This window comes from Galeopterus variegatus, unplaced genomic scaffold, assembly GCF_000696425.1.
Source record: "Galeopterus variegatus unplaced genomic scaffold, G_variegatus-3.0.2 Scaffold1873, whole genome shotgun sequence".
NCBI classification, from domain to species: Eukaryota; Metazoa; Chordata; class Mammalia; order Dermoptera; family Cynocephalidae; genus Galeopterus; species Galeopterus variegatus.
In genome coordinates, this window is record NW_007727984.1 from 325,846 (window position 1) to 338,246 (window position 12,401).

General features: G+C 41.9%; 1 protein-coding gene across 1 annotated transcript in view; it reads left to right on the plus strand.

Moving 5' to 3' along the window:
* Positions 1–10,566, plus strand: part of RNF115 (ring finger protein 115) — a 102,959-nt gene extending 92,393 nt beyond the window's left edge. Inside the window, exons 5-9 of the mRNA XM_008579401.1 lie at positions 3,129–3,200; positions 4,378–4,450; positions 5,399–5,492; positions 8,024–8,139; positions 9,301–10,566. Coding sequence (XP_008577623.1) covers positions 3,129–3,200; positions 4,378–4,450; positions 5,399–5,492; positions 8,024–8,139; positions 9,301–9,432 — 487 coding nt within the window. The 3' untranslated portion in view covers positions 9,433–10,566. The remainder of the gene's footprint in view (positions 1–3,128; positions 3,201–4,377; positions 4,451–5,398; positions 5,493–8,023; positions 8,140–9,300) is intronic.
* Positions 10,567–12,401: the final 1,835 nt, after the last annotated feature.

A 12,401-nucleotide genomic window follows, 5' to 3' on the forward strand; every position in this document is an offset into this window, starting at 1 on the left:
TGTTTGCTTAATGGTGTCCCATATGTCTTGTAGGCTTTCTTCATTCTTTCTTATTGTTACTCTTTTTCTCTGCCTCTGACTGGGCAGTTTCAAAAGATCTGTTTCCAAGTTCAGAAATTCTCTCTTCTGCTTGATCTAGTCTGCTGTTGAAGCTCTCAACTGTATTTTTTATTTCATTCATTGAATTCTTCAGCTCCAAGATTTCTGTTTGGTTCTTTTTATATCTATCTCTTTGTTAAGTTTCTCATTCAGACTGGCTGTTTGGTAGTCACTCTGAGCTGTAGAGTCACTGCCTGACTGGTTATCAGGCCAAGTGTGGGCATGCAGCTTTGAGGTTGTTTCTCCCTGGAGATCATGTGCTACCTGACCAGCTTTTGGGCTGAAAGGCTGGAGACAGGTGCGCCTGGGTGTGGGGGAGGGGCGAGGGTCAAGCATCTCCACAAAGGCCTGTCAGAGGAGTGGGTGCCCCTTCCTGACCAGGAGCTGGCATGCACAGGTGCAGCAGTTCCACGTAGCTCTATGGAGGCCTGCCAGAGGAGGCGAAGCTACCACCTGATCCTCTGTCAAGCAGGGAGCAGGCATGCACAGGTGCAGCATGGCCTGGTAGCTCCATGGAGAGGTACTGGATCAGCTCTTGAGCCCGGAGCAAGCCTGGAAGGATACAGCCAGGCCTGGCAGCTTTGTATAAGCCTATCAGGGAAAGGCAGGGCCACTGTTCAATTGCTGTCGGTCAGGGAGCCAGGTATACACTAGTGCAGCAGGGCCCAGCACCTCTGTGGAAGGCCACCAGATCAACTGTTGAACACAGAACAAGCCTACAGAGGTGTGGTAGCTCTGTGTAGACCTTCTATGGGGAGGCAAAGCAGATGTCTGATTGCTGTTGATCAGGGAGCAGGTGTACACTGGTGTGGCAGGGCCTGGAAGCTTTTTAGAGGGCTGCTGGATCAGATGTTGATCCTGGAGCAAGCCTGCAAGGGTGCAGCAGGGCTAGCCCAGCAGCTCAGTGGACGGCTGCAGGGGAAGGCGGAGCTACTGCTGGACTGGCTTTTGGGCCAGCATGGGCACCGGTGGGCTCAGTGGGCCAGTAGGTTGTGCAGAGCGGGTGCACACAAACACGTTGGAGCACTACTTATTAGTGGCTTTCCTGCTGAGCAGGTCTGTCTGTTCTCTGGAAGGGGAAAGGGTGTCACGTGAGTTCAGACACTGGGGTCTCAGTTAATCTGTTTGGCCTAGGCTCCAGGCAGCCAAGGTCATGATCCTGCCAGTGCTCATATGAACGTGGTGGAATGAAGGTGGGGCCTCAAGACAGAGGGAGTCAATTTTCACCGATCTCAAGGGCAGGACACTCTACCAGTGGGTTCAGTTTCAAGATGGTGCTTTGCCATAGCCACTTAGGTCAGGAGGCTGAGGGTTGCTCTCCTTGGGCTTCTACAATGAGGCTGTGTAGCTGCACAAATTCCCAGCTACTCTCCAAACTGGGTTTGGGACCTGAGAGGTCTGGAGGACTCTTGTGGCAGGAATTGCTGGCATTTTTGCCAGCAGTGGAAATAGCTGAGGTTTTTCTAGCTTACCTTCTTTCTCCCTGACTCTGAGCTGGTCCTTGTGGAGAGACAGCAGGGCAAAAGCAGGTGAAGAGAATTTCCACATCACATGGACTTTTCCATAGAACTGCTTAATATTTGCTCTCAGAGCAAATGATTCAAGAGAAGTACAAGGAAGAAGACACAGTGTCTTTTAACATTGTTTCAGAAATCACAGTTATCACTTCTGCCATATTCTGTTGTTAGAAAGTAAGTCTCTAAGTCCAGCCCACACTGAAGGGAGGATTATCAAATAGTTTTTGGACATATTTTAATACAAACACAGAGGATTCAAAAACTTGAACCCATTGAAACAGAGAGTACAATGGTGGTTACTAGGGACTAGGGTCAAGGTGTGGATTGGGGAGATATTGGTCAAAGGGTACAAAATTTCAGTTAGGAATAAGTTCAAGAGATTTATTGTACAACATAGTGACTGTATTTAATAACAGTGTACTGTATACTTGAAAATTGCTAAGAGTAGATTTTTAAGTGTTCTTACCATGAAAGAATGATAGTAAGTATGTGAGGTAATGCATATGTTAACTAGCTCGATTTAGCCATTTCACAGTATATACATTTTTCTAAACATCATGTTGTATGCCATAAAAATATACAATTTTTGTCAATTCAAAAATAAATAGTGGAAAAATATTACAACAAACAAACAAACAAAAACAAAGGGAATAGTGTAGTTATTTATTATTGAACTTTAGTAGTAGGGAAAGTCTAATATTGGCTCCTGCTATTGTTATATGGATTAGCTTAATAAAGTAGGAACTAGCAGGTTAAAAGTGCTTATTCAGAATACAGAAGATCTGGGGGAATAATTCTTTCGGGGTTTTCCTTTTGCTGAGACATTATCCCAGTATCTCTTTGGGTAACAAAGACCATCTCAGGATAATGTACTGGGTGCATAAGTCATCTTAAGTGTTCAGAATGACAGATGCCAAGCATGTGTTTGTTTTTGTGTGTGTTTTTGTTATAACCATCTGAGATGCCCTTAAAATTGAATTATTCTTAACCTTTTTTTTTTTTTTTTTCCTTTTTTCCTTTTTGTCTTTTTTCGTGTCCGGCAACGGATCACAACCCTCAGTGTCGTGCCNTATTCTTAACCTTTAAAAAAAGGTTTCTATAAGATATACAGAAATCGATTGTGTAAAACACATAAAAGTGTAACTATCTTTGTTAAAGGGAGTAGGGAGGGCCCAGAATCCCACTGGTTTAGCATCTCTTTCAATCCCTCTTGTATTGGTGCCAGAGATCCAAGGAACATAGTTTGAAAACTACACCATACCATCAGATCCCTTTCCAGCCTAATTCACAACAGTCTGTTAATCTGTAAGGTAGCAGAGCTCAGAAAGACAGCCATAATAGGAGAATAGCACACTGCCAGGCAGCAGACTGGTTTCTAGAGCCATCTCTTGTGTTATAGTCAGTGAAAAGCTATTACGGTTTGAGGAAATAGTTGGTGATTAGTCAGCCATGGATATCTGTGTAGTACTTCCATTCGTCTGTTGTCTTATTTAATTTTTTCTCCTCTCACAGAATAATACAACAGATTCTTGCAGGATTCTTTGCAAATCCTGCAATTCCTGGACCCCCACACCCTTTTTCCTGGTAAGTAACTAATTGCTTTATATCTCTACTCTGCTGGAGTAGCATCATTTTAGGTGCTATAGTTTCTGTGCTATGGAGAGAAAGAAAAAGAGCTGCATAGGTGAGTATGTAGATGTGACTGAAACAGTAACGACTGCCGTCATCTGCTGAGCCTAAACTTAATCAGAAGTTATTTTTTATTGTTCAGGCTCAGGAAGGCCATCCTGGTCCCCCAGGGTGTTTGGTTGCTGGATAAGTTTGGGGCCTTTTATATTATGGTCTGAGGGTTATGTTGAATGAGATTGTCCCTACCAGGCTTGGTATCTGATCTTTGGGTTTCCCCTCTAGACCATATGGGAAATTTTATTACTCAAGAATTTCTGAAATTGAAAACATAATGCTTAGCTTTCTTTTTCTAAAGTAAGAGTGTTTGTTAGAAGAAACAAAAGGCTATAATTCAGCATCAGAGTGACACTTATGTATGGAGGGTTAATGATGGAATTTCTTCTTTTCTGGACAATTGTTTCTAGCCATTTCTAGCCCTGCCCCCAGAAGGCTTCTTTGCTCAGAAGGACCTCAGTCCTTCCACACAATTACCCTATTTTCCAGCCTGTAGTTCATTTAAACATGTTTCATCCAAAGAGTCGATCTCTGTTATCCAGGGTAGTGTACCAGCAGCTCCAAAAAAGAGGTGCTGCCAAGTCCTTTTTGTAGTTGCTCTCAGTTGTAATTCAGAGAGACTGCTATGGCTGCTTCCCTGCTTGAAAGCTCCTCCTTGTCCAGGACCATGGCAGCCTCTTAAAAATGAGGGAAGTCTGCTGTAGCTTTTGGCCAGTCATGAAGGGAAAACTCTCCTTAGAAAGCAGCTCCATCTATTTTTAATGTAAGTGGACACAGGAAAGACAAACTTTTCTTAACAGGCAATGAGTCACTTTTTTTGTTCTGGCTTGTCATGTGGTACTTTAGGTAGCTTCACATTCTGTGTTCCAATTAAGTAAAATCCCTAGAGAGTAAGAGACTATCTCTGGATAATCTGTTTGACCTTGAAAATACAGAGAAATTCTTTGCCTCTTGATTCTAGAGCACTAGTGACTTTCTAGCTCTGAGAGAGAACAGGATCCCTCTGCCAGTTTTTTCTGTGGTGTAAGGCAGAGCCTGGTCACTCCATCTAATGCTGTCTGTCTCATCTTATGTATAGGAGCGGGATGCTGCACTCCAACCCTGGGGACTATGCCTGGGGTCAGACAGGGCTTGATGCCATTGTAACCCAGGTGAGGAGCTGCCTTTTCAGGGTGTCTGTTCAGTGTGTCTCATGGTTACACAGGCTTCCTGCTTTCCTTCTGCTACTTTCTGAAATGGCAGTCACTCTGCTTTCTCTAATATTTTGAACTTTTGGGTTTCCATTTTACTAAAGGGATAAATGGTTTACGGGGTTAGCTCAGCATCCATGTACCTCCTAGGTCCAAGGGGCTTTCTAGAAGATAGTTTCACCTCCATAGGAAGAAAAGTCTTTTCCTACAACAAACAGTGTATTTTATCTTTGGCCTCTTGTTCAGTCCTATGAGGATCCTATTAACAAGTACTTCACAAAAAAGGTGGGTCTCCTCACATGTTCAAGCAGGGATTTCTGCTAGATGGAGCAAAGTAGGGGAAGGAAGCAGAGAAAAAGGTATTCCCATGCCATGTATAATTGCTTCCACGTGTTTATGTTCATTTTAATTTGATTGGTTTTTCATTTCCCTTGTGGATTAGGGAATAGAAAGCATGTCATTTATATCCAAGTCTTCTTGTAGGTAGTAATTTACCTATTTCTTGGCTTACCTTATGCTACTTTCCATACTCCCACCTTTTTCTTCCTTCCTATGGAATGAAGTTTTTTTAGACTGGTTAAGTATTACTTTTTATTGGACTGTAGTTTTTACTCATGACATTGTAGTCCTTTTGCTGCCCCTGAAGTTGCTTTATGCCCAAAGGTGGGCCTTGCAATCATGGGTATGTCTGTAGGCTTCTACTTATGTCACTCTGAAATTGTAAAACAATTATGAGTGTTTCAGCAAGAGGAAAGGGGAAACCCAAGCCTCTCAGAGTCTCGCGGAAGTAAGAGGAACTAACATTTCTAATATCTGCACTGTTTGTTCTCAGCTGGAGCAGCTCCCTCTCCAGGAATATTGAGGTGTCTACCACTTCTTCTTTTTCTTTTTCTTTTTCTTTTTTTGTAGCTTTTAGGACAACTGGAAAACACAGGGCCTCCCCCAGCTGACAAGGAAAAGATTACATCACTTCCAACAGTGACAGTAACTCAGGAACAAGTTGGTAGGTTCATTTTCATACTTATTCTGTCATCTTCTGATCTCTGTTCAAAATCCCCTCCTATTCTAAGGATCTTCAGTTGAAGCTGTAGCCCCCTAAAATTCCTACCTGGGTGTGCCAGATATGGAAGGTGCCTGCTGCTTCACTAGGTTAGTCAACAGTTACTTCCTGAGCATTTACCATGTCCTGTTTTCTAGGTGCCATTGAAAATAAAGCGGTACAAAGATATATAGGACTTGATTCTAATAAGTTGAAGAACTTACTAGTGTAAGCAAAACTCACCAAATGATTAAAAGACAGTGTTAACAATAGTGTTAGGTAGATGATATAGACTTTGGAGAAATGGGAAGAGAAAAAGTGAGAGACTGGAAATTCATTTCACATCTGCTTTGTGTCAGATGCAGTTAGGTATATTAGACATAGATATTTTATTTATGAGCACTGAAGGAATTTAGTGATAAAGGGACATTAATTTGGATTGGGAATTTCTTTCTCCACAAATTCAGGTTTAGAGTCAGAGAAGATTTTAAAGACAAAGTGAACCATCTTAGGTCATTCTGTTTAAGGGAAAGTATGAACCAATATAAGAATGTTAGCATGGACATGGAGTTCAGGTATAAGGAGAGTGACCTTATTAGAAATGAAATAGAATCTGACTTGGGGAGCAGTGGGAGGTATGACTGGATAGGAAGAGTGGGGCCTTGAAACTCCAAGAGAAGTTCGGGCTGGTTGTTTTAGGTAGTAGGTAAATTAAACGAGGGGCCACTTCCTTAAGTGGTCTTTAAGGAAGATTAGTCTGGAGGTAATGTGTAAAATAGATTGGAAAGGGGTGAGAGCAGAATGAGTGATTTAAGAGGCTATTGTGGCAGTCCAGGGTGGGGTTCAGGTGTTGGGGGTGATGCTAACAGGTTAAACGAGGGACCACTTCCTTAAGTGGTCTTTAAGGAAGATTAGTCTGGAGGTAATGTGTAAAATCGATTGGAAAGGGGTGAGAGCAGAATGAGCGATTTAAGAGGCTATTGTGGCAGTCCAGGGTGGGGTTCAGGTGTTGGGGGTGATGCTAACAGAAAGGGAAGGATAGATTCAGAAGATCGTTTTGAAGAAAGGCTTTCATCATTGACTGCATAATGAGATGAAGGAAGGGAAAGGGTCAAAGATGATTATAAGATTTTTGCCACTTTGAACTTTAAAGGCAGTGCTGCCATCATTAGGGATGGGGGAATATTGAGTGGGTCCCGGTTTGGGTAAGGAGATGATGTGATGTTTTTAATTTTTAATTTGTTATTTTGATATGCCAGTTGAGAGTCCAAGTGAAGATGAACTGGGAATATAGAATATAGGATATATTTGGAGATATAAAGGCCTGAGATGAGTGATACTGGGAGACTTGCAGTAGACTAGGCAGGAGAAGTAAAAGTTAGAATTAGGGCAGTGGTGGTGGGAATGAAGAAGGAGTGAATCTGTTAAGTGATTGTCCTGCTCCAAATGCCTTGACTGCTGTTGGGGCATGGAGTATATCCCAGCCATTAGGGATGTAAACTAGCTGGTATTGTTAGCCAAATTTAGGAAACTCAGAACTTGCTGCTTGGAACTCCCAATGTAGTTTGTCACCATTTCCTCTCAGGAGGACGTTTTGTCACTTGACTTGGAGGCCCAAGCTACACTTGGATTTGGCAGTTCTATAGCACGACCTCCTAGTACAGCTGTTAGTTAACAACTTCTACAGAGAACTTAGGGCAGCCATGCTGAAAGAGGATACATAATGTGGAAAAGAGCCAGGTAAAAGTGGCTTGAAGGGCCAGCCTGTGGCTCACTTGGGAGAATGTGGTGCTGACAACACCAAGTCAAGTGTTAAGATCCCCTTACCGGTCATCTTAAAAAAAAAAAAAAGCGGCTTTTGAGACACTGACTGGGAACTGCTAAGATTGCTGAGATGAGTTCCTTGGTTGTGGTAAATGGTTGCCAGTGTTTCCTGAGTGAAAACTGACTACCAGAAGGCTGTCACACATTTCGGGAAGATGTTTTCCCTATTTTATTCAACAGATAATCTAAGCTCCAGTTTATTTCTTTTCTTTTTTTTTCTTTTTTTGTGACTGGTAAGGGGATCATAACCCTTGGCTTGGTGTCGCCTGCACCGTGGTCAGCCAGTGAGCGCACCGGCCATCACTATATAGGATCCAAACCCGCGGCCTCGGCGCTCCCAGCGCTGCACTCTCCCGAGTGAGCCACAGGGTTGGCCCTCCAGTTTATTTCTTTCAACTCATATTGAAAAGTAGGCCTTAGTTCCTATCTAGGCCTTATTGGAATAGGCTCCATTTATCATTTGTCCTTTTTTGTGTGTCCCTGTCTACTACTACCCTTACCCCCATTTTGAAATATAATTCATACTTTTTATCTGCCTCTCACTTGAATGCATCTTTTGTGTCTTATGTCTTTTCTTTATGCATCCCTTGGATTGTTAGAGACATTGGGTTAGTTTTTTCTTCCTTCTTTTTGCTTTTGTTTAGTTTAAAAGTCATTTCTTCCTCCAACAGATATGGGTTTAGAGTGTCCAGTATGCAAAGAAGATTACACAGTTGAAGAGGAAGTCCGGCAGTTACCCTGCAATCACTTCTTTCACAGCAGTTGTATTGTGCCATGGTTAGAACTGGTGAGTACGGCCAGCTGTCATTTATGATGAGGTATCTATGCAAGTACCATCTTTTTGGAGGGGATGGTTCAGAGTACGGATGTAATTAACAGTTCATGGAGAGCCAAGTAGATTGGATTTTAGTTTTAGAAATCCATGGCTAACTCCTAGTACTGCCATTACTGTTTTGTAAAATTGTTATCTGTTTGGAACTTTTCTGAAAAGTTTGTCAAGCTGTAGCCCATAGGCCACTGTGGCCTGCCACCTGTTTTTATAAGAAAAGTTTTATTGGAACACAGGTATGCTCATTTGTTTACAAATTATGGCTTCTCTTCTTCTACATCGGCAGGGTTGAGTAGTTGTAATAGAGGTGGTATGGCCCACAAAGCCTAAAATATTTACTCCCTATCCCTTTAAAGAAAAAGTTTATGGGCCGGCCCGTGGCTCACTCGGGAGAGTGTGGTGCTGATAACACCAAGGCCACGGGTTCGGATCCCATATAGGGATGGCCAGTTAGCTCACTGGGTGAGCGTGATGCTGACAACACCAAGTCAAGGGTTAAGATCCCCTTACCGGTCATCTTTAAAAAAAAAAAAAGAAAAGAAAAGAAAAAGTTTACTGACCCCTAATCCAGACCATATGGAGAGTGGTAGGCAGTTACCCTCCTGTCATATCTCAGGTCACTGTTTCTGGTTAGTTCTGTTTGCTACTGTTAAGCTAGCTATTATTAGCTACTTAACAGTAATATGAGCTACTGTTAGCTACTATTAAGTTGCTGGCCTAGAATTCTGTCAGTTCTAGGGCCGGCCCGTGGCTCACTTGGGAGTGTGTGATACTGATAAAACCAAGGCCATGGGTTCAGATCCCTATATAGGGATGGCCGGTTGTTCACTTGGGAGAGCGTGGTGCGACAACACCAAGTCAGGGTTAAGATCCCCTTACTAGTCATCTTTTAAAAAAAAAAGAATTCTGTCAGTTCTGCTTAAAGTTTATTTGGAGAATATGCTGGTGCCAAACCTTGTAGCCCAATGTGTGCTGTGTGAAGATGTGTGCCCTTTCTGTTTTTTTCTAGTTGCCAAGTCATAACTTTTGATGTGCCAACTCTCAGGGTTCCTTAAGTGTTCAGTACTCCCAATTTTTCAGGTCAGGCTGTTCACATGGACTGATATCTTTCTGTTTCAGCATGACACATGTCCTGTATGTAGGAAGAGCTTAAGTGGTGAGGACTCTACTCGGCAAACCCAAAGCTCTGAGGCCTCTGCAAGCAACAGATTTAGCAGTGACAGCCCGCTACACGACCGATGGACTTTCTGAAGCTAAAGACCGCACCTGAACCAGGGCTGTGGTAGTCTTCTTACCATAGCTGTAAATTGTATCAGAACAAAAAAATAGTAGCTGGATTTAGGAATCACATAAGACACCCCAACCCATAATATTAATGCAATGAGTGTTTTTCTTCTCTAAATTTAAAGTTAGTATCTATAGATGGAATTATATCTGCAACCAAATGTCTCTTATTCCTGAATTGAGAGTGATAATTTTAACATGTAAGACTTAATTATGTGGGTTTCCCCCCACCTGAGTAGAATCAGTTCCTTAAAGTTTACCTAGGGCCCTGCTATCTGTCCTGTTGCCTTGTAATGGATGTTTCCACCTCCTTCTCTAAACTCTACCCCACCATTAGTGTATTTTACAGTAAATACAGTGGAACCAGAACCCTAGCGTCCTGCTGATACAAAGTCCTATTGTCCTAATTGTACAAAAGCATCTACTCTTGACCACATTAGCTTTGAGGTGAGATCAGATTAATTCAGGAATCTGAGACTAATGATTTTGTTTTATCTTGATCCTCAGAGAGCAAATCAAAAAAAATTTATAGTGGGAAGGAAAAAGTGGCTTATCATTGTACACTTTGGTTTTCTCATTTTAATTTTTGAAAACTGCTTCAGGAGATGCTGTTTCTCCAGAAACCAACATGACATGTCTTAGGAATCTTATATTAGTAAGAATCTGATTCTGGTTCTTTATTGGGAATGAGTTTGGCAGCATACAGACACAGAAAAACAGATGTTTGAAATCTTTGGTTCTGAAATTTTTTAATGATCCCCGTTTCATTGTTTACTGTCTTTTGTCCTAGGGATCTTAAAATAATTTCCCTCAAAGAAATAGGATTATTTCATTACTGCCTCTAAAGCCAATTCACTGTTTTTGGTAATTCATTGGTCTTCAGGAATTGAGATTTCATATCATCTTGTTTTAATTTTTTTAGGCTTGTTTTTCATCTCTGAACTTTTCCTGTTCTGCTGGTTCTAACTATACTCAGAGTCAAACTGACTAATGTGATCATGCCCCAAACTTTTATGTTTTCAGCCTAACAGTGTCCCATGCATGTGCTCTTTGGAGCATTTAAGTGTTTAAAGTTTAATAAATGAAGAAGGTAAAAAATGTTGTCAGAATTTCAAAGTCTCAAAAGGAAATGATGGGGACATATAACAGCCACTGGTGTATAAAAAAAGGCAATAATGATGCACGGGGGGCACCATTTGTAGGGTGACATCAGCGTTTCATAGTTTGGAATGATCAGAACAAGAATGCCACTCTTGTGAGTCTCTTTCTTGGCTAGGAATCTTTCCTCAGTTTTTGTTGATTATCATACACTGATTTGGGGGTGAGGGAAGAATGTTAGAGATATCTTTTGTCTGTGCTTTGGTAGAGGATGAAGGAGTCTGGGAGGAAAGAGAAAAAGTGGGAGAGTGGCCTGCTGAACTAACAGCCTGCTTCTAAAAGTTGTGGACAGAAGGTGTGATTCAGGTTGGGCCCAGAGGAAATAGAAGATGTTTTCTCATATACCTCTCATATTACACTTTTGTAGAAATTGTTTCTTTGGGGAATGTGATCTATTTACTATGGCTAGCCTATGGAATGTAGCCTAAGAATATACACTGGTTTCGAATTGATGGGAGGAGGGGAGAAGAGATGTATATTGTGAATATTTGGCCACTACTTAGATGGAGGAAGGCTATGTTGAAGCTGGAGCATGTTGCAGTTTTCAAGTAGAACAATATCAACTGTCTCAGAAAAATTATGACAGCCTAGAAATTTGTGTCTGCCAGCTAGTGTCTGGAGATGCCAGGACAGTTAGTTGTATTTTTACTTACAACTAGAGAATTAGTACCTGGAGAACTAGAAATGATCTGAATAGCTTCAAAAAGGGTAGAAACAGGGCCGGCCCATGGCTCACTCGGGAGAGTGTGGTGCTGATAACAACAGGGCCACGAGTTCGGATCCCTGTATCGAGATGGCTGGTTGGCTCACTTGGGAGAGCGTGGTGCTGACAACACCAAGTTAAGGGTCAAGATCCCCCTTACCAGTCATCTTTTTTTAAAAAAAAGGGTAGAAACAAAAGTGTTTGGTAGGGATCTGCCTTTTTATTTTTTTGTTTAGTTTTCGAGATGGCTGGTTGGCTCACTTGGGAGAGCATGGTGCTGACAACACCAAGTTAAGGGTCAAGATCCCCCTTACCAGTCATCTTTTTTTTTTACAAAAAGGGTAGAAACAAAAGTGTTTGGTAGGGATCTGCCTTTTTATTTTTTTGTTTAGTTTTGTTTTCTTTTTAGGAATCTGCCTTTTTAATACACAGTGTGGCAAACAGCATCAGACTAAGTTATCTGAAATTTCTTGACTTTTGCTCTGATAGAGGACATGAGGCTTATTTGCTGTTTCCCAGACCTGATCCACTTAATGAATCTGTAGCGTTTCTTCCTAGAATGGGAGGCATCTCAGACTTCCAGGTTAATTTATGTTAAGGGGTTAGGTTTTTCAGAGAAACAGAATAGGATATACATATTATAGAAAGAGATTTATTATAAGGAATTGGCTCACTCAATTATGGAGGCTGAGAAGCCCAAGATCTGCAGTGGGCTGGAAACTTGAGAGAGCTAATAGTGTAGTTCCGGTCTGAGTCTGAAATCCTAAGCAGCAGGAGAGCCAGTGGTATACATTTTCTAGTCTGAAAGCCAGGAGGCAAGAAGAGATGATGTTTCAGTTCCAGTCCAGGGCTGGCTGGTTAGCTCAGATGGTTAGAGCACCACCTTTTAACACCAAGGTCAAGGGTTCAGATAGATCCCTGAACCGGACAGCTGCCACAAAAAAAAAAAAAAAAAAAAAAAAAAATGTCCTATCGATTCCAGTCCAAAGGCTGGGAAAACTGATGTCCCAGCTCAAGCAGTTAGGTAGGATTTTCCCCTTACTTGAGGGAGGGTCAGCCTTCCTATTCCATTCAA